This window comes from Callorhinchus milii, unplaced genomic scaffold (assembly GCF_018977255.1).
Source record: "Callorhinchus milii isolate IMCB2004 unplaced genomic scaffold, IMCB_Cmil_1.0 Scaffold2, whole genome shotgun sequence".
Lineage (NCBI taxonomy): Eukaryota > Metazoa > Chordata > Chondrichthyes > Chimaeriformes > Callorhinchidae > Callorhinchus > Callorhinchus milii.
In genome coordinates, this window is record NW_024704743.1 from 16,035,293 (window position 1) to 16,058,636 (window position 23,344).

Below are 23,344 nucleotides of genomic sequence, written 5' to 3' on the forward strand. Positions count from 1 at the left end.
AGGTATGCTCTCTCTTCCTTTGGCATATATCATTGCTGCAATGCCCACCCTCAGCCAGAGGCAGGTAACTGACTAGCTACAAGGCTTCAATAAGCCTGCTCTGAACTGATTATAGCAAAATGAGAACAGGAGGAGGCCATTCAGCACATCAAGCCTGTTTTACCAGTTTATTAGATCTTGGTTTTAATCCCAATGTCTTAGTGATGACTCATCAGATTGAGCTAAAAGAATGTAGTTTCAATCCAAATTATGCCAATCCATGAAGATCGAATGCCGTGTGCAGTGGGAATGAATTTATTGCAGATTTGTACAGATTCACACAAAACTGAAATGTGATTAGCTTTACTTTACAGCAAACACATTTACCACCAATTACGTTTTCAGAGTCCAATAAACATTTCTTTAATGGAAGTGTGAATTATGAGCTCAGTTAAACAAAAAATATTTAAGTACAGTTTGCTACCAATAATTACAAATTAAGCACCCCAAGGCACTATCCCGCATGAAGGGCAGATTGTTGAATGTAAATTCACTACAAGTGCTCATAAGGGTGGTAAAATGACAGTGTGGAGTCATAAAGACCAGGAAGTGTCCAGGACAATCTTTAGTATGTGCTGATGTAACTGCTCGCAACCATGAAAAGGTGGAGGTACTATTGCACAAGACTATTGCACTGACGCGAAAGTGAATACAAATTGGCTAGTATTCCCACCACGATTGCTTTCTCATGACTCAGTTTAAAAGTGCATGTACGTGAATGTTAGTGGGGGTCCCCACTCATACCCAGCAAAGGGGAGGGGGAAGAGAAGAAGACAGGAGGAATCCGATCTATTAAGAAATTTTAACTCATACAACAAACAAATCAAAGTTCACAATGTGAAAAGTACTTGTAACTGTTATATAATTATTATCCAAATGCTTCAGTTAAATAATTTCTAGAACTTTTTTGTGAAATGCACTGCATTGCAACATACCAGATATAGTAGGGGCAGGTTCAAGTGGTTCCGGAGGCTGAACAGGTACCTCAACATCCGTCACAGCACTTTCTTTCTCTGGGACAGGTTCCTTTCCTTGTGGTTGCTGTTTCTTGATTAGCTGAGTCAGTAACACAGCAAGTGCGCTCTGGATGGTTGCTTGAGCGGTCTCAGGCTCAATCTTTGTCTGCGGCGGCTGGACTGCAGGAGGGAGCGGAGGCGGTGGTGGGGGTGGTGGTGGCTGCGCTGGCACAGAAGGAGTGACGAGTTGTGATTTCGGGACCTCTTTTTGTTGCTGCTGCTTGGCAGCGGCTGCCAGAACCCCAACTGGGAGGCTAACTGTGCTGAGTTGCTGCTGAGTCTCAGGATTCATTTTAATATTAAGTACTTGAGCAAGGTGGTCCAGACTAAGACTATTCTTAGATTGAAGCAGGTTGATCAGAATAGCCAGGTCATTCTGGTTCAGTGGCTGTCCAGTGCCTTTACCGCCTGCAGAAACAGCAACATCAAAATTATTAGCTGCATCATAATAGCTAATTAATTACCAGATTTAGATATAGAAGAGAGAATGAAAGATAATAAAACATTCGTCTACAGACATATATTTTAAGAAGCTTCCCATTAGCCTAGTCCACAAAGGCACTGGCCCAGTGCAGCACTAAACCAGGAAGTTATTGGTTTGATCTCAGAAGCAGCAATTGGTGCTACAATCGTCATTAGGGAGGGAAAAACAGAGTTCCTGATCACTATCCTGAGACGCCCCGCCCCGTCCCAAAAAGTGACCTGTGACAGCCAGACTTGACCCTGATGTCCCACCCAGTCAAATAATCTGCTGACCTCATGATCAACACTCACATGTATTATGTCTACTTAAGCAAAATACCCAAGAGCACTGAGAGAAGCTTATCCCAAGGAAAAATGAGTCAAATGTGATCAGGGGAGTATGAAATGGGATATAAAAACTTGTGTTTAAATTCAGGTAAGGAATAATGGAACTTTACAAGAAATGGTACAAGTTCTAAATAAACGCAACATAACAACAAAATTACATTTGGATAGCGCCTTTCACGTCAGGAAGACATCCCATATATTTATATTTTCAGTTGTTCTCTCAAAACAGCTATTAACTGGGACCATCAGTTTTAGAATCAAAATTAAACAGATGTACAGTGGCTGCAGCCCTGTCAATTTTTTATAAAATTGTGAGTAACTGTGAGGTATTCCTAAACTGTCCGATTATGCAAGCAATTATTTACAAACGTAAATGTGTCTGGACTGAACCTTAGGTGCTTAGTCATTGGATATCATTCAAATAGGGGTAGTGTTTAGAATTAAGCCAGCACTTTTCTTTCGGTGAGCTGGGAGTAGTAAAGATAAAAAAAATCATGCCATAGTTCCCATTCACAGCTACTATCAGATACCTTTGTTGAAGACGACACATACAGAAATTGGCACTCCCCAGTAATGATGTCCCATATGGGTGAACAGCGACACAAAGTTTGGGATCGCGTGTGAAGAGAAGATACTTCAGTGTGATACTGGAGTCTCAGCAGTTATGAAACCATATCTCAGAAAGTCACAGGGAGGGGAGAAGAAAGGACATCCAAGCCTCAATTTGCAAAGAATTATATGCAGAATTGTTTCTTCCTTTAAAATCTAGGGCATGAGGGTGGGTGCTACAATTGGCTCCACTATCCTTGGCGTCAGTATCCTGGGGGAGGGTGTAATGAACATACCAGCTGGGTTTCCTGCTCCACAAATGTCAACAAAAAGTGGTAGGCAGATCCGAGATGAGTACAGCATATGGTCATACTGTGAACAGTAAATGTTTAACCCCATGGTATAACATCTACTGTTCTTTATTGTTCTAGCTCTTACAAAGATAGGCCACTTCACCAGGATACTGCAGATCACCGTGGAAACATCACCCAGGGCAAGTCAAGACCTTCAGGGAAAATGATTTTTATATTTCTCTAGTTGATGGCTTACTCAACATTGACTAAAAGCTAACAAACTTTTTCAAGCACTGCTCATGTGATACGTCCCTCTACTCATTGAGCATTTCACTCATTTGCCATAGTGGTACAGTCAATAAAGCCAGCGTTTGAAAAGCAAAGTGGGAATTGTAAAGCTATGGGTTTATAGAGGTTGCACAGAAGCACCATATATTAAATAAAATAAAAATTATGTGCATTTTTTTAAAGATTGCCTTTTTAAATGGCTTTTTCTACCTACACGCCCACCTTTAATAAACATTTGCATCTGCACCAGACATAACTGTTGAACATTAAGAAGTTTACTATTTAGGTTTAATTTTCTTTGTTCTTTTGCCAAAATGTACTACACACAGTACTTCATAATTCCATTAAGATCTGATGAGTTATCTACTTTAGCATGGTAACTTTTTTCTTATTTCAAGTCCCACAAACATTTTAGTTTCCCTCTTATATATAGTTTTAGTAGATGCACTTCCACATCTTCCTCTGGTAGGCCTAGAGTTTCACCTTGCTCTGTAAAACACAAGTAAATTGCTAAAGTATAGTAAAAATAGAATTATGTTCCCTAGACTCGTGCTGTGCTGAGGTGCAAGCCAAATTTAGAGGAGTCAATTCAATATTCAGCTTTTATTTATATTTATAGATAATGATCGAGGTTGCTATGTTTTTTCTGCTGATTTAGGATAAGAGTGAAAAGCAAGTTACTTTATATTTCAGGGTGCCCCATAATTGCTGCTGAGAGCAGACAGAAATGGTTGCTTCCATTGGCAACTGACTTCAATCAGCCACTAGGTGATGTACAAAACCAACCCAGGGATTAACCTCTCATATTTTTTTTATTCCCTACAGGGAGTGGCTAGTTTCCATACTTTTTGGCTGCAATCGCACAGCTGACTAAGATTTGGATCATTAGCATACTTTAACTTTTTTAAGATTTAGCAAAGCAAATAGTAAACATAAATTCATTGTTTGTGAATTTAAGCCACAAGGTAGAATAACTACTTTTTTTTTGCTCACCAAGGTGTTTGAGACACACGGAAACCCAGAACAAACATTTTCTTTAAACAGCTCAATATTAATTCAGCATCAACGATCATACAATTTGGAGGAATTATTAAATATAGTGTCTGGGGAAATGAGTGGAGGGTCGGGGGGGAGAAAAAGAGGTTCAGAAATAGAACAAAAAGATAAATTTGCTCATCTGGAGGCAGTGTTTCTTTCTGTTTTGAGCTTTAATATAAAAAGATGTAGGGGCGAGCAGAGGATTGGGATTGAAGTGAAAAGCTGGGTGAAAAAGCTAGGACCACCGAAGACTTGATGGGGCAAATATCTGCCCTCTACTGTAAATTAATATGACAGAGCTTCATCCTCACTGAGTCTGATGCAACCAAGATTTGAGGACTTTTCATTTGCTGCAAATTTAATCCTACTATTAGATTTAAAAGTAAAAAATTTCAACCTTCAGATTTTTGGAGGGTCTAAATAAACTTCAGTTTCCCTGGATCAAGGGATTCTGTACACACGATTTGTAACATGATGCTGAAAAAACTGTTACAATAATAAAGCTGTGCAAATGTCAGAAACTGTTAATAATACTAGTTGTTCATTGAAAACAAGTGCTGAAATTTTAAATCATTGTAAATAAAAATAAACACTTCATATTAGTGCGCATTCGCTTCCATCTTATTTTCATTGTTAAATTAATTTTACTTTTTCCCTAACCTATCCTAATCATTTTCTTTCAAAAAAATTCTACTCATCTCTAATTTTCCACTATCCATTCTCAGATTGTGACGGCTTCCCTGTCAGCTCAGCAAGTTTATTTGCTGAACAGCTTATACAAAGCCTGGATTGTCTCAGATTTCTCCAGTATGTGCTGAGTTGTCTAATTTCAGGCAGGGAGCACGAGTGCCAACAATTGACCTCAATGCTCCGATTTAGAGGGGGAAAATGAGCACCTAAAATATCTAGGAAAAGAACTGCAGCAGTGACAAAAAGGCTGGATAAATTCTTAGTTTAAAATTATGTGCACTACATGCTCTTTGAGAATCAAGCCATTACTTACAAAATACCTATAAAAAGGTAGGCATATATCGAAACGTATGTGAAGAATTTACAACTTCTATATGTGCGACTGCCGTGAATTCAACTTTTCTTAATCTATAAACCTATGTGGTTTGTGAAATAATCTGGTAATTCATTGGTCAGCTCTCCAGAGCCATCAAATCCTAGAGAAGCATAGTGTAAGGGTGCATATGTAGCAACATTCAGCAAATGTGCTTTCTTTGGCAGGTGCCACTGGAGTAGCTCACTGGCCAATGTGAAATTACTGTTCTAATTAAATTCAATGGAGCAACTGCAGGGCATACCATCTTCCCAGCCAGTGACATCATAGCTACAGGAAAGGAATAGAGGTTGAAAAACATAAATGATTTTTTTTCTTCAATGCCTGGAAAGGAAGTGGGGAAGTGGAAAGAGGAGGAATGTACTGTGGACATGAAATACTTCCCTGAATTACTTTTCTGCATTAAACACGATGAGAACAGTCCTCTAACAGAACAAAATAAATGTACACGGTGGATTTAAAATCACACGAGTTGATCACAACTCTTGTATGCAAGAAATTAAAAAGGTTGCCGAATTATAAAACTAATCCCACAATCTATATATAATGTATACATTATACACAATGCATAATACACACATTATATACAATATACACATTATATACATTTATATAATGCATACATTACATACATTTATATAATGCATACATTATATATTGTACACACACTCAGGTGAACATGTTCTAAAGCATGTTTAAAAAATGCAGCGCATCAAGGGATTGACTGACAGAAATGTGAGCGGCACTCCTGTGGTTTTGCGCAGGCCTCATTACTGCCATTGCATTATGCCATGTGTAACCATTGCTTGGCATTATTCTCATCAAGGCAAGAAAAAATACAGAAAGAACACAAGCTTTATTAGAGGAAGTGTGTTAGCTCACAAATAAAAAGAGCAGCCATGTTTAGAAAAAGCTCTGACCCACTTTTTTAAAAAAAAGTAATGCGTACAAACAGTAGTGAACACCGGTTATCTTAATGGGGTTTCAGACAATTTAGATAACCTTAATGACATTGTACACAAGTAGAAACAAGAAAGCAAAGCACAAGAATGGATAGATAACTAACTTTTGGTTGTACACATTGACCTTGTAATAACTTTGTACTCCAAGAAGAATGAAAGAATTGAAAGCAGCAGGTGAGATCATTTTCTCATACTGCTCACGATGCAATGCAAGAAAAAACGACAAGCCAATGGGAAACCCAACTTTTTAGTAACTGCTCCAAGTTTTGAAATAGGCTGCAACCTTTCGCAGTGGAACATAGCACTGGTACAAGCAATACAAACTGCAAAGTAGGAAGGGGAAAGATGCATGCTGGCATATGGTTACACAGGTTCAAGTTACTATCCAATACCAAAGTTAGCATTTGAGTGTGTTCGCAGAGAGCATAGTGAGCATCACTGATGTGCTCAAATGAACATCCAATGTTATTGTATGTGCACATTCCAGAAAGGGATAGATAAATAGATTAGGAGCAGCAACCCTGCTGATTTCCCTGTTCTTTCTCTCCCCTCCCCACCATCAATTTGAGCTGGTTACCAGTATTATAATTGGGGAAATATGTATTAGTTTCTACTAATCGATGGGAGACTTTTTGTGAAACTGGGAAAAAATTAAGCGCAGAATGTTTTGTCAATTAGTGTCCTTTGTTCCCTTGTTCTCAACAATTTGCTCAGGCAAAATGCCAGCCCTAGTTCAATATTGTTATTTTTTTAAATTTCAATAAGCTTAAGAGACTTCTGCAAAAGATAACCGGGAATTTCATAAGTATTTATGTATAATTGGTCAGTTATGTGAAATTTTAAAACCCTAAATGTGTCAAATTTAATCTTATATGTAATTCTAAAACGCCAACTAGACTGCCACCCATTAAAAACAATTCTAATTACAGTAACACCCCCGTCTCTGGGTATCTGGATTCATTCCTAGCCATATCAGGCCCCAAACCAAAATTTAAAAAAAATCTGTAAGCTGCATGTAGACTCCCGACTCCTAATTCTCCAGCAGGCGCTAACCCCACACTAAGCAGCCTCACTGTCCTTCACAGGGGCCTGGGGTATCAACTTTGACTCAGATTGTATGAATCCCGCAAGCAGAAGATATCTTATTCACTATCTTCTGCTCGGGGGATTGAAACAATTATAATGCCTGTACCAGCATTTACCAGCACTTTTGAAAAACGTTGGTAAATGCTAGTACCGGCATGGCAATTACAATTAGCTGCAAAATCCGGCTCACTGGGTCAAATCTCCTCTCCATGAGTCTGGTTAGCCGGGGTTTAAGAGAAACGCACTGCAATCACTGGTAGAGAAAAATAACATCAGCTGGCCATGGAGATAGATAACAAACCTACCGAAAGTGAAAGGAGATAGGTGAAAGAGAGAGAAAACAGACTAGAAATAAAAATCAAAAAAAGCAATAGGAAACACAAGTAAGTTCTGATCTAACATATATATGATGTCTTTTTATGACTGAGTAACATTTGTGGTGGATGTTAAGCTTTTCATTTTATGTTTGTTAAGATAACTTTGGCATTCCTTTGATGCCATTCAATGACCTTACATTTTAATTTAACTCCACAGTTAACTTCAAAGTCTAACTCATAAAGCAGGGTTAGTAGAAATCAATGTTTATTTTTTTCTGGTTTTCTTCAGAAAAATTAGCTTTAACGTACAATTTAGATTTTTTTTAAGCCTCGATCGGTTGGGTGGTCCTTGCTGGACAAACAGCGGTAAAGTTTACCAGGCAGTGCTCTCAATGGTTTTTAGCTGGTTAGCCTCCAGCAGTACCCCAACACACACTCTGGGGTTTGTAAGTCATGGCATTTGCCTAATACCTTCAGAAATTGGGTAAGCAGGATGCATCCCTCCAGGGAGGTTGCGCATAGCATTCCAATCAACATTTCTGGAATTTCCATGTGTAGCTGAAATGCATGGAAATCTCAGTTTGGTTAGGATACTCTTAAAGCATGCTGATGGGTTTCCGCATGTGCCAGACACCCAGCTGACCACATTTTTTTGATAATTTTCAAACTTGGGATTATACAAATCGACAGTCAAACATCTGGGCTGCCAATGCTGCCATAATAAAAGTGCTCATTTCGGATACCAGGTAACGCAAGTCACTCTCACAACGAGTGACATTTTTAGACCTTTGACCCACTCACCTTTGCCCTAACTACGGTTTCTAAGGCCCCAGTCAAGCTCCAATTCATCTTTTTCCTCAATTCTTCACCTTCTGGCATTGCAAGAAAATGTATTTGTGGCAAATTGCGGAACATCTTAAGAGGGATCAATATTTATCTAACAGAGGCATAAGGTATGGAGATCCCCTGAAGGCACGTTTGCACGAGTTCCTTTTATTAATGAACATGAAGCTCAAATAAGAAAACAAGAAAGATTCACAAAGAACAGCGAAATCACTGACCTATTCCTATATTAGAATTGCCCTGAGATTTATGCTGGTAAAGTTGCAAGCTTTGAGGTGTATTATTCCGGCTATCATCCGTACTTAGGGCGGTGTCCTTACGAGGAGCTTTGGGTGCTGCAGCATCATCAACTCCCGACTGCTTTTGTCTTCGCCGTTTTTTGCTCCACAGTTCATGACAATCTTGCCAATGTGGCAGGCTGCAAAATGAAAATATGTAGAAGGTGATTTTACAAATTGTGTCAATAGTTTCAGCCTCCAATTCACAGAATGTGGAAACTTTTACACAAAGAGTAATTCCAGTTTATGCAAAAATACAATTCCTTTTTAGCTTTCGACACATGTGAACTTTAAGATTTTTGACTACAAAACGGTTGACTTCTGGATAGCAAATCAGCTCTTTTGTGGGTCAAAACAGATTTTCAAAAAAGTTAAAAAAACACATTTAACGTTCTATATCAAATGCAAGAATTATTCAACAATGGGAATTCATTTTCTTTGATTTATAGAACACAAGAACTGCTTGACGAAAGAAGACTAAATTCCATCCAGTTCACCTTCCAATGTCCTGGCAGTCGCATGCACAGGTCACGTCCCAAACTATATACTCTACCACAGAGTATTATTTCCTAAAAGAAATCTACCTAAATTGCTTTTGAAAGAATCAACAATTTCTGCTTCCATCATCTTCCTAGAAACATTTACAGCTCGCTTACTGAAATAGTATTCCTGCATTTAACCCCCCCCCCCCATCACCACCCATCAATACCATGTCCTCTGGTTCTACTGTTCTGGACAAGATAAAACAATTTATCATGGTCCACAAGATACAAAAACACAAGTACTGATTATTACAGATCAAAATCAGAAACTGGTGAACTTATACACAATTGCACAGTAAAGATTTGAAATGGTTAGAATATCACCACATTCAAAAAGTCACTTACTCAGGTGGAGGCATTTTTGTATGATCCACATCTCTGAGGAAATCAGACTGAAGAGCATGTTCAGCAGTACAACGCCTGCTGGGATCCAAAGCTAACATGTGGTCAAACAGATCAAGGGCAGCAGCCGGAATACTGGAAACAAAAACAACACAGCTATAATGGGAAAAATAAACTAGACTTCACACTTCACAAGTAAGATACATACTATAGTTATGATTTATTTCAATGAAAAACTCAAAGAAACCACAATTCCCTAGTTGAACAGTGAGCGTTTATTTAAAACCCTATAGTTGTGGATTCATTATAATGCAGTGGACTAGATCCAAGCACTCAGACTCCCCACATTAAAACAAAGTAATGACGGCCTTCTGGGTCATTGCATTTGAAAAGTGGTCAAACCTTTTAATCTTTACTTGTATTAGTCAGACACAATATTGACTTTAATAGTTTAAAAATGAGCCGTGTAAATACTCTCTTTAAATCATCAGATGCATTACATAAAGGTTTAGCATGAACACATTAAGATATGAAATTTGGTAAACAATGAACACTTACAAAGAAAATTCTTCTCGTAATCGTCGGCGATACTGCTTCTTTGGTTTCATTGTATGGAAATAAGGTAGTTTAATCACATCAGGCCACACCCCTGGACATGGGCTACCACATATTCGGCTAAGGAATAAAAGGTTGAACAGTAACTGAATATAAAAACTTCACTTCCTTTTTCCTCTCTAGATATCCATCTGATGGTTACAGAATTATATTCATTACAACATGAAGAAACTATATTCCAATTAGGAATGCAACCAGTTAGGGAGTTGTGTTTCCTCTCTCAAATGTCAAAAAAGAAGCATGATTTTAGATTGGACTATTTTATACTCAACATTCAGCTGATGCCAGGAAACACAAAATATACAGTGCATCCTTTTTAATCCTGGATACAGATTCACGATTAATATTCACCATCTGCTGACAGAGATCAGCATCAGGTCAGTTTCTAGGGATAAATTTTCTTGACGTTAATTCTAATTCAAGACAATTATCTAGGGAGCTAATCTAATGATTTGCTGGTTCACAATCAACAGGCAAAGGAGGAGAAAGTCCTAAATTAGATCTCAAACAGTTATATTCCACTTTGATCAAATCAAATTCTAATACATTGGACAGTTATTGGTAGAAATAGATGAAATAAGCCTCGTCATTGCTGCAAGAAATTAAACTCAAGAGAATGAAGACACTGATTGGCAATGTTCATTTTCAGTTGAAGAATGAATATTGAAAATTCAAATATTAAAACTCAAAATTGAATAGCAAGTAGAATATTCTATCAGACGAGGACAGAGGGGGAGGGGGAGTGTTGGGCCCAATTAGAGTTGAGGGAGTCAAGCAGAAGCGAGCACAAAACACACCAATGTCACTGTAAGACTGTTAAAAAAAAATCCCCTCAAGGATGGGATGTCGAAAGAATCCCTGCAGCAGTCAGAAGAATGCTGTGTTCCTGAAAAGATTAGGTTAATTAACAGCAAAAACTGACCCACAACAAATTACATTTGTATTGCGCCTTTCACGTTAGGAGGACATCCCAAGACCAAACTGACCCTTGCTGCCTGCATTCCCAAAATATTATGTTTTGTATAGCTAAAGACCCATTTTTGTGATATTAATGCATCATTAGTGGGTCCTCTTGATGTGAAAGTCACTAAGTAAATGTACGTTGTATTGACCTGCTTATCCCATATAAACGTGTCCGCTCCCACCACTCAGTAGGCTCCAGCCTGCTCCACATTCCCCGCCTTACCCACCCCACCATTGGCGAGTGAGCCTTCAGCCTCTCTTCCCCCACCCTCTGGAACTCCCATCCTCTACCCTCTACCTCACACACTCCCTTGCCTCCTTCAAGACTGTTGAACATGACCCCCCTCTTCAATTGTGCTTTCGGTCACCATCCTACCCCGACCCTCCACCCTCTATATGCTCCCCCTTGGTGACATCATCCGCAGACATGGGGTTAACTTCCACATGTTTGCGGATGACACCCAACTCTACCTTTCCTCCTCTACCCTCAACTCCACGACCACCGATGTCCTGACAGCTGCCTGTCCGACATCGAGTCCTGGACGAGAGACAACTTTCTTCAGCTCAATGTGCGCAAAACTGAGGCCCTCCTGATTGGCTCACGTCAGCGCCTCCGCACCTCAGGCGCTGACAGCATCAAAGGCTGCACTCTCCACCTCTCAAAGTCAGTCAGGAACCTCAGTGTTCTGTTCGACCCTGAGCTGTCCTTTCTTCCCCACATCCGGGCTACAACTAGCACTGCCTTCCACCACCTCGGGAACATCGCCAGACTACGGCACTGCCTCACCCCTCGCGCTGCTGAAACACTGGTCCACTCCTTTATCACCTCAAGGCTGGACTACACAAATTCTCTCCTCGTCGGTCTTCCCGGCACCTCCCTCCACAAGCTGCAGGTCATTCAGAGCTCTGCAGCTCATGTACTGTCCCGCACCAGGCTTCGCGACCACATCACTCCCACCCTCGCTCACCTCCACTGGCTCCCCATCCCCCAGAGGATCGAATTCAAGATCCTCATCCTCACCTACAAGGCCATTCACAGCCTTGCTCCCTCCTACCTCTCCGACCTACTATCCCCCCACGTACCTGCCCGTACCCTCCGTTCCTCTGGCTCCGGTCTGCTCCACATCCCCCGCCCCAACCGCCCTACCATCGGGGGCCGGGCTTTCAGCCTCTCAGCCCCTAGGCTCTGGAACCCCATCCCCCAGTGCCTTCGCCGCCTCCTCCCTTTCCTCCTTCAAGGCCGGTCTCAAGACCTTTCTCTTCAACCGTGCCTTCAGCTCCCCTCTCCACTCTCTACCCAACTCTCGCTCCCTCCCTTCCCCTGACCATGTCCCCCCCCTGCGCGGGTCCCGACCCAACTGTCCAGCGCCTTGGGATGTCCTCCCGACGTGAAAGGCGCTGTACAAATGTAATTTTTTGTTATTGTTGTGATCAATAAACATTTTAAATTTACTTATAATGGGTATTTTAATATGTTAATATAACCAGGATATTAGTTTTGTCCTCCCGACTCGAAGATCTCTGATTCTTAGGTCACTGAGAAATTGGGTATAAAATACCAGTTCTGTTACATTTGTCAAAGATGCACCTCCCTACCTCTCCAACCTGCTTATTCTCCACTCCACCACTCATTCTGGTTCGGCCTCTTGCATGTCCCTCGTCCCCTCCATTCCACCAACAGCGGCTGTGCTTTCAGCCACTACGCCCCGAAACTCTCTCCCTCAATCCCTCCGCCTTGCCTTTTCCTTCCCCATTTTCAGATCACGCCGTAAGACCTTCCTCTTCGACAGTGTCTAAAGTCACCTCCCCCTCCCAGCGTCAGACTCCACCATTGTTAAGCGCCCCGGGATACCACCCTGCGTGAAGAGCGCTATATAAATGCAAGTTGTTGTTGTCGTCTTGAGGTAGCTAAACTTCATCTTATTCTCACATATACTTAATACTGTCCTGCAGGGTACAGCCAACATAATGCTTAGGTAGTAATGTGGATGACTGAAGCAGGCTTGTCAGGGGAGGAAAACAGAAAACTACATACTGAAGCAATTAACAGTCTGAGATTTAAGCAAGTTTAAAATAGATTTGCCCTTGAACAATTTTACATCCTTACCCTTCAGCTATTAACTTCCAGAGATACAGGAGCAGGAAAAAGTTGGTATTTCAAGGTGGATTCTGAAAATCCTAGCTTATTCCAACCATTCGGGGAACATTTGGCCACGTTTCTATTGTAAGTACTAGATTTGAACACAACACCTACCTGATCAATTCCAACTGAGCAAGTTCTTGGTTTGCTTGAAAGATCGGCTTTTTCGTAAAGAGTTCACCCAGAATACATCTACGTTCAGAAAAGTGAAACATTTCAGCATCTGCAAAGCAGTATTTATTTACAAGCCGACATAATAATTTCATGTGGGGAATTAGCAGTTAGGAAACATTATGTAGAACACTTACCCACAGCTCCATACATCTATAGCTGGTGTGTATCGCTCTTCCCCAAGCAGCAGCTCCGGCGGTCGATACCAGAGAGTAATAACTTTATTGGTGTATGGCCGACTAAAGGGACAAATGGGTGAAAAAAATGGATCCTTCAAAACCTAATAAATGTCAATGTTAGCAATCTGTGATCTGTGTAGTAGACACGAAAAAAATGGAAAAAAACACTGGAGAAAGAAATTAACCGTACATCCCCCTCAAACCTCCAAATCCAACATTGTTAGTTGAACAACCTAGCAACAGCATTAAATGTAACAATACATGCCCAACGTAACCAGCTGCAAGAGTATTAGAATATGTACCATATGCACCATTGGTTTGAACACGTTAAGTCTTGTCAAATCACATGTCATTATTTAATTGGCAAATCTCAAGACAAAATAAAAAGCTTGCAGTCCTGCACATTTGCTAACAAAACAAAAGTAAGAAATACCCATGTGTGTAGTAATACATTTCAGAATGTATTTCAATCCAATAACCGAGAAGTTAAGAGGTCACTGCAAATAATATTTACCTTTGTTGCTAGTTATCTGGCATTTATTACAAGAGGTCTGGAAAAGAAGGTACTTCTCAAGTTATACGAAGCACTGGTTACAACTGTCTGTGAAGAACTGTTTCCTGGCCTCAGCTGTGTTTTGGATCTCATTTTAACCAAATTTGGAGATGTATGGTCAGGTTTGAGCACCTAGAAATGATATTCTAGCCTACGGTGGTATATTTGTCCAGAACTATCTAGAACAATGCCTAGACTAGAAGTGCCTTAGCTATGAGTAGAGGCCCGGTAGATTGTGTTTTTATATTCCTTAGAGAAGAGAAGATATGGGGTGATTTGATTGAGACATTTAAAATAATGAAAGGAATGAATAGGTTAGATACTCCTCACTTTCATGGAAGGATCTGTGACGGGCATCACCTGAAATCAACGACAAGCATTTATATAGTGTAATTAACATGGGGTAGCGTCCTGGAGCGCTTTACAGTGGCGGAGTCTAAGAACGAGGGAGAGGGGAGTTGTCCTTAATCACGATCAAAAAGGAATGTCTTTAGGCGGGATTTGAAGGTGGGGAGGAAGGGGACAAAGTGGAGAGATTAAGGGAGAGAGTTCCGGGGTGTAGTGGCTGAAGGCACGAGGGACAAACAGGAGGCCAGAGCCAGCCGAGTGGAGGCAGCAAGTGGTGGAGTGGGGGCTAAGCAGGTCAGATGGGGAGGGATGTGCGAGGTCATAGAGAGATTTGAAAATAAGTGAGAGAATCTTGAAATCAATCCGTTTAGTGACTGGGAGCCAGTGGAGTCTGGCAAGGACTGGTATGATGGGAGCACGGAGTTTTGTGCGGGTGAGTATCCGGGCAGCTGAGTTTTGAATTAATTGGATTTTGTGTTTGGTGGAGCTGGGAAGACCAGGGAGGATGTCATTAGAATAGTCGAGCCAGGAAGAGACAAAAGCATGGACAAGGGTCTCAGCTGCATTGGTTATGAAGTACGGACGGAGGCGGGCAATGTAGCGGAGGTGGAAAAAGCGGTCCCACGAAAAAAATCAGAGTGCAAGCATTTAGAGCTGAGATCAGGAAGCAGAGGTTTGTGAAGATGTGTAATTCTCTGACCCAGAGTTCTAGAGGCAGAATCGTAAGAGATGTTTCAAAGAGAGATGGATACTTGGAAAGTAATAATAGAAGATAAAAAGGGATATGGGGAAAGAGTGGGGCATTGGGATTAAAAATCAGCTAAAATCTAATAAACCGATGGAACAATCTCAAGAAGTCGATCTGCTGGGAGATGGAGAGCCAGTGGAGTCAAACGAGGATGGGGGACTTCAATGAGCAGGACGTTAGAGTAGAGAGCACTCTGTGTCGCTAGCCTATACAGGGTGATAAATAAATGCAAGTTGTGGTTGTTGCTGCAGAGCCTGGAGGTGACAAAGGAATAAATGAAGGTCTCAGCAGCCTGATGGAGCGAAGGTGGTAAAAGCAGACAATGTTGTAGAGGTGATGGAAAGCAGACCAAATGAGAGCAAAGGGGGGTGGGAAATGAAGGCATGGGCATATGGGGCCTGTGCCAAGGGGCTCCAGCCAGTGTCCTGCGTGGGGGAAACTGTCCTATTCACAGGCTGTGGGCAGCAGCGCATTGGGGGTGGGATGCTAACAGTGCCACGTGAAGCCCAGGCTGCCCCATGCTGGTGAAAGCATCCTATTTCCAGGGTACAGGACAGGGAGCATCACTCGGCACAGTTGCGCTGGGCTCTCCTAGGTTCATGGTGGGAACAGAAACCAACAGTAAATGCAAGAGTATAGCGCAGGGCTAGGCTCTTGGTTTTGTGTGGTGAGCAAGAATCCATATAAAGTGATGCAGTCAGCGCCTGAGATGAGAAACTGTGGAGAGGAACCAAGCAGGAACATCTCAGTCTTGTCAACATTGAGCTGTAGAAGGATAGAATTCATCCAGGACTTGGTGTCTGACAAAACAATCAATCAGAACAGCACTGGTCCTGAAATTGAGGCTGGAAGCAGAGAGATGGTGCATCGGCACCTACATGTGGAAGTGGACCCCCTAAATCCAGATGATGTAACCAAGATGGAAGCGTAGAAATGGTAAAGAGGATGACGGAAGATAAAGTCTTGAAGAATGTCACTGTGAAGTTGTGAGAGAAGGCATTTAAGGAGACTGAGTGAAGACACTATATATATATTAATAAAATCCTTGCATTTGATATAGCGCCTTATCACTCGAGACGTCTCAAAGCGCTTCACAGAATATCCTGTAACGTGAATTGACTGTATATTTTGTGGGCAAAATGCAGGAGCCAATTGGGCACAACCATGTCCCACAAACAGTCGTGGATTGAGCGACTAGAATTTTTTTTTTTAAAAAAAAGAGATCATTGTCCCAGAAAAGCAATCCGCCAATCAACTAACAACCGGGTTCCTACTTACTGCTGGTGAACAGAGGCGTGTGGATTAAGGAAACTTGCCCAACATTTCGCCTTGCCCGGGAATCAAACCCAGGTCCTCTCATTTGCGAGGCAAGTACTCTAACCACTAAGCTACAGGACTCCACTAGAACAGGTAAGAGTGAAACCAGGAAAAGGAAGGGAGGAGGTGGGAAGGATGGAGTAGTCAAAGGCATCAGAGAGCTCTAGTTATAGGAGAGAAAGGCATTGGTAATTTTGACAGGGGCAGTTTCTGTGCTTTTGGGCAGGGAGGAAACCATAACCGTTTAATGCAAATTTTTGCACTTTTAACATGAAAGGGATCAAATTACAAGCCCTTGCAATGGATGTATATGTACTACCTCATACAAACAGTGCAATTCAGATAAAAATAATTAAGATAAAATAATCCAGTAAGGATGTATGTAGGAACACCATGATTCATGTAAATATGTACGATAAGCAAAACAAATTGTAGATTTGATTATGAAGAGTTACGTCAACCTTGCATCAGACAGATACAGTAGATGCATCACCAGTGCACATTTTCTACACAAACTGCATGATTTCTTTTTTGCGAGATGCATACCAATGCAATCTGTATCTGTTTGTTGCATTATACAGATTAATAATCCAAAAAACTTATAATTGCACTACATTATTTTATTTCAAAGCATGGTTATTCTGAGAATCATTCACAATCTTCTATTAATTGAAGCGCTTCTTATAATGCAACATACCTTTCTTCAGAGTTGTACAGCCGGGCCAGCCCAAAATCTGCTAGTTTTATCTGCCCCCTGGTGGCAAAACAAAATTGTTTCATGAATGTCACTGCTTTTAAAACTGTATTGAACATATACCTTCATAAAGCGTTTTAACTTTCAGCTTAATTTTAGAATACTTAGTACAGGTGTACAACTGAAATTAACAATCAGTCTTGTTATATTTTTTTGAAACAAGTTGTATTTAAATAAACGTTTTAATAAGAGCAAGAGTGGAATGGCCAAATTGACTATTATACTCATTAAAACAAACATTTTCTTGCTTTCAAGAACACACAAACAACCATACTCAGTTAAGGCATGATGCAACATAGCAACTTTGTTTCACGCAGATTAATTTTAAATGCAACACCTTCCAATTTTTTTTAAACTTATACCATAGTGTGTATGGGACAGTTAAAAGTTCGGAGAAATTCAAATAAGTTCATATAACCATTTATATGAAACCATTCCCAAAAGACTTGTGGTGGAGGAGAAAACAGAATACTCAATTGGCCACTTGTTTTGCTATATTTGTTTCTTTATAGGTCTCCTGAAGACAACTATTATTATTTTATTATTATTATAACTATTGAAGTTGGACTGCCATTCCACACACAGAGGCCCTGCTGAATCCTTTTGAAGTGGCCGACAATGTATCCTTGTTTCATTTAAGCTCCCTGTCAGTAGCTTAAATTATTCTATGATTCTTTAAAACAGATACTGCGTATTGCAGTTTGGCTGAAAGTGAGATTTCACTTCTAGCAGTATACACAAAGGATTCAAGATGCCCCTAGATTATAACAAGAGGTAAAGTACGATACAATTCATGCTTATATAGTCCCTTTGGTATTGGGAGGCTGTCTCAAAAAGCTCAACAATTCTGGCTGGACAAAATGTCAAACCACAGAACTTAAAAGTAACCTGGTACCAATGTGAGGGAGCTGCCCATATCAAAAACACACCAAGTGGAGAATGAAGAGGATATTCAGATATGGCAGTTCATTTAGAACCACAACAGACATAAATCCCAAATGACATTGCAATCTTAAAAACAGTTAAATTAGTACTGAATCCCAGGACATTGCAGCTAAGCACAAAACATTAAATGTTTTATATTTCTCCATTAGTGACTCTATGATATCTATGACTTGGTTACTTACCTTCAGCTCATTGGAAAATTATCATGGCGCTGAACATTTTGATTTAAAGACGTTTAACAACAGCTTGCTTTGTAGGATACATTTTGTATACATCTGCTTAACAAATCCTTGTGTACAAATCATTCAGTATGCAAACAAACATTAAGCAAATTCAATGTGCAACTCTGATTTCATTTCTTGCTTTAGCATGTCAATACCTGTTATTTAGTAAAATATTGGAGCATTTGATGTCTCGATGCAAAAAATTCTTCTTATGGCAGTAGTCCAGACCCTCCATCAATTGTCTCATAAAGGATTTTATATGATTCTCAGTGAAATGTACTAATCCCGATTCCAAGAGTCCCATTAAGTCATGGTCCATATATTCAAATACCAAATAAAATGCACCTAAGAGGAGAAAAAGAAGTCCATTTAATTGTGAAACACCTTTAGATATTTTGAAAGTTAACTTTTTAAGGTTAGCTCAAGAGATGCAACCCTGTGTCAATTACAATACAAAATTACATTTATATAGCACCTTTCACATCAGGACGACGTCCCATAGTGCTTAATACTGGATTTGCACCCAAGCTGGGGGTGGGAGGGGAAAGATGATTGAAAAAGGTAGGTCTTGATAAGGACCTTAACTGAGGAGAAGGAGGGAGAGTTGGGGAGACTCCAGAGAGGTGGGGTAGGGCAGGATATGGACATGAAGCTGACATATTGGAAAAGCAGTTTTAAAGAGACGTATTTCCTCGCACCACATTGATGAGGAAACCTTGAGGCTTGGGACAACAGCTGCTTAAAGGCATGACCTGAGATTATGAGCACATACTCATATGAAACTATAAATAGGGTACCACATTTTGAGCTGGTACATTAGAGAGCTGTCTAAAGCTCAATAACCCACGTTTACAATTATATCTGCAACAACACTGTGGCGAGTGCACTCACAGGAATAAACCAAGGTTAAACTTTTACATAACTGTGACATACAATAATGAGAATCTCACATTGCTTCACTTGAGCCAAAACAACAACAAGTTGCATTTATATAGTGCCTTTCACACAAGGTAGCGTCCTGGAGTACTTCACAGTGGCGGAGTCTGACGAGAAAGGAGCCAGGGAGAGAGGAAGGTGACCACAATCACAATCAAAAAGGAAGGTCTTTAGTGGGATTTGAAAGTGGGGAGGGAGGGGGCAAGGTGGGTGGAATGAGGGAGAGAGTTCCAGAGTTTGGGGGTTTTGTGGCTGAAGGCATATCCACAGACTGTGGAATGGAGGGCACGAGGGACAAACAGGAGGCTGGAGCCAGGCACGTGGAGGCAGCGGGTGGTAGAGTTGGGGGTAAGCAGGTCAGATAGTCAGGGATGTGCAAGGTCATGGAGATTTGAAAACAAGTGAGAGGATCTTGAAATCGATCAGTTTGGTGATTGGGAGCCAGCGGAGCCTGGCAAGGACTGGTGTGATGGGAGTACAGAGTTCCGTATGGGTGAGTATTCGGGCAGTGGAATTTTGAATTGATATTTTGTGTATGGTGGAGCTGAGGAGAACATCAGAATAATCCAGCCGGGGCTGCGTGGATTGTAAGGTACGGACCGAGGTGGGCAATGTGGCCGAGGTGGGCAACTGATATCTTGATTCAGACTACAAAACGCATTTCACACAGATCTGGAATTAGTAGTAAACTATTATAAACAAAACCACAATGGTGATATCAATCAAGTATGCCAACTCAGTGATCACCTAGAACCGTTATGTACCTATTCTCTACACCTCTGATTAATAAAAATACCTTTATCTTTTTTGAAATCCAGTGCATCCTCCTTGTCCGTCACAATTTCTTTCATATTTATGATACTGGAGTGGTTCAACTGTCGTAGTATTTTAATCTCTCGGATGGCAGTGATTGGAAAGCCCTCCTTTTCATTATCCAAGCGGACTTTCTTTAAAGCAACCATTTCACCTGAAAACAAATTTATAAGACTTTCAACTAATAAACTTCAAGATTACTTATATTTCTAAAGTGCATAGGTTTTCACTTATGCCTTAGCATGAGCAAATTGAAAACTGTGATAAAAGCTTTTTCCAGTTAAATCATTCCCTTCAGTTGATTATATAATAATCCTTGCATTTGATATAGCAATTAATCACGTCTTTGAGAAGTCTCAAAGCGCTTCACAGAATACACTGTAAAGTGAATAGACTGTATATTTTGTGGGTGAAATGCGGCAGCCAATTGCACACAGCAGTGTCCCACAAACAGTCGTGGGAAGTGACCATTTTTTTATAAAAGGAATTATTACTCCCAGAAAAGCGATCCGCCAATTGACTAACAACCAGATTCCTACTTACTGCTAGGTAAACAGAGGCATGTGAAATAAGGAAACTTGCTCAACATTTCTCCATACTGGGAAACGAACCTAGGCCTCTCGCTTGCGAGTGCTCTAACCACTGAGCTACAGATTACCACAATATATAGAGCTTCATTTAACAATATAGTAATTAAGCACGTTGCCTGATACCCCATATTGTCGTATGCAAGCAAGTGGAAACAGAAAGTTAACGCAAGCTGAAACTATGAAAAATAGCCAAGTTGTAAAAACTCATGTATTCAGAAACTGCATCAAAAGAAATTCTCCCAAATTCTGGCTCCCATCCTACAAAATAATCAGATTTGACAAGCATCTCAGTCGTAATCTAAGCAAATACTACAAAAATGGGGAGACTCTCACCAAGTCTGCTGACAGCTTGGACAATCTTCTTTACAGGCAATGAGCATGCCAGGTCAAGTGGCAATATCTGGAGATTTGAAGTTAGTCAATCTCACCACAGCTGGTCATAAGTGTTATCTATACTCCAATTTCACATCAGTTCATAATCTACTGCACTAAAAAATAAATCATAGAAAATGTACGGGGCAATAACCTCAAAGTAAAAATGAAGCCCATTAATATCTTCAATGTGTGAACCCTCCCACCTACAATGGTTAAGATTCCAAAGGATATATTCAGTGCGATTGCAAGTGCATTTCTTAGCAAAGTGCACAAAATATTTGTGCAATGGCAGATCATGTGCAAAAATTCCCTTCAATAATCCCATCATACCAAGTACAATCCCATTAAGGAGTTAATTTGATATCTTCATTAAGTGCATCAGATGCATGCATGCATGCAGTGGCTGTTTTCTTGTATAATGATACAACCACAAACTATAGACTTGTGGCAATAATTGGCTGGGGGATCAGAAGCTATCTTAAAACCTACCTCTCCAAGCGCCTACGGTCACCTCTCCCTTTCCCCCTCCTCGGTGCCCGTCACTGTAAAGCACTCCAAGACATTATTCTACGTGAAGGACGCTAAATAAATCCAAGTTGATGCTTTCAACCAATTCAAGTCTTTTTTTGTTAATTGCTCCTACCTCCAATGCATAACAATGTAGATAAAGGTTACATTTTTTTAAAAAAAAACAAGAACAAGATTGAGGTCAGCTGTGATGTTTTTAAGTCAACTACTTGTCCACTTGGCTGGCACAATTCACATTCAGTTAATAATGTGAAGCACAAATAGACACTCATAATTACATTACATCAATGCAAAGAATTACAGAATCATCTGAAATCCTTTTTATTGGTGGGCACCTGCAATTCCCATGTGTTTAAAAGATCATGAATTAAGACTCCACTGCCTAGGCCCACAACATTACTACTTGGGCAAATACCAGAGGAGCCATAACCCATAAATCAACACCTGGAGGAAAGAGAAAAAAAGTTAGAATTCTTCTAAATCATACATGAGACATCATTCACATTATTTTGCCACCAATTTAAATTACTAACATGTTTTGGGGTGAATAGATTAGCCTTGCATCAATAGTAACATACTATTGCTCTGCTAATGCAATTATGCTGAAGAAGTCAACAGCACAGTTAAACTGCTAAAATTTATTGTCAGCACAGCTTTGATTATACAAAGAAACAGGTTTCCACGAATGTCCAATCAATGAATTGGCATGGAAGATAAAGATTTGATTAAATGCTCCTAAATGGAAAAAAAATATAGCAGTCTGTACCTAAAAATTAAATCTGGTTTAGTGATACAAAGGTAATGAGATATTTTCAGAGATTATCCAAATAAGTAGAATATGAAATTAAATTCCTTTTGATGCCATTTCTGAATACATGATTTTTTTTCAGACTGGGCTATTTTAACACCATTAAAATTTACAAGAATAAATTCACAGCATAACAGTATTGTACAACATTTTGTACGACTTGAAGCAATAAACTAACTAAAAATAGCAAGGAGCAAGTGAAAGTAATGGTCTCCACAAATAAAGGTGGTGAGAGGAAGGGGATAATTCATATTCAAGCCTTCTGAAAACCCCAACAGAGTTACAATATATTGGAAGCCTTATTCTGTTCCAGCTCTCTTTCAAGTTGCATAATATGTCATATTTGTTTGATACAAATACACTAGGAAGAGAGAATCAAGTTTTTGGTAAAAAGGAAAGAGGGAGTGAGGGTGGATGGAATAAAACACTGCTAGTTCTTCAAACATTATCAGAGTAGAGTCCATAAATTATTTCAATGGGGAATAAGATTGATGTTTGAAAAAAGGTATAAGGGGCAAGTAGTGGAATGGGATTAGGAAGCTCATGTGCTGAAAGAGCAGCGTAAACACAATGGCCTGTTTCATTCTATGTTGTAACATCTTATAATTTACATGATGTGGATTGCTGGACAAAACACGGAGAGAAACATTTCAAATTGAAGTTTTGTATGAATTTTAGGCATCCACCTAAACAGGAAGAATGTACTCTGGTTTGACAATCCTACAAGAGGGCCTTGGAATTGAACCCAGGTCTATCGCTTGCGAGGTGAGTTCTCTAACCACTGAGCTACAGGGCTCCATATGGCCTGATTTCAAAGAGCAATAAAGAAAAAATAGAAATGTAAAATGTAATAATCATAGTAGCTTAATTA

The 23,344-nt window shown here is 40.2% G+C and overlaps 1 protein-coding gene across 1 annotated transcript in view; it reads right to left on the reverse strand.

The window, feature by feature from the left end:
- Positions 1–23,344, reverse strand: part of cdk13 (cyclin-dependent kinase 13) — a 42,116-nt gene that overhangs the window by 3,473 nt on the left and 15,299 nt on the right. The window contains exons 5-13 of the mRNA XM_007898185.2: positions 20,156–20,326; positions 18,579–18,768; positions 17,198–17,254; positions 13,493–13,594; positions 13,299–13,376; positions 10,025–10,141; positions 9,470–9,601; positions 8,523–8,722; positions 975–1,463 (exon numbers count right to left, since the gene is read on the reverse strand). Coding sequence (XP_007896376.2) covers positions 975–1,463; positions 8,523–8,722; positions 9,470–9,601; positions 10,025–10,141; positions 13,299–13,376; positions 13,493–13,594; positions 17,198–17,254; positions 18,579–18,768; positions 20,156–20,326 — 1,536 coding nt within the window. The remainder of the gene's footprint in view (positions 1–974; positions 1,464–8,522; positions 8,723–9,469; positions 9,602–10,024; positions 10,142–13,298; positions 13,377–13,492; positions 13,595–17,197; positions 17,255–18,578; positions 18,769–20,155; positions 20,327–23,344) is intronic.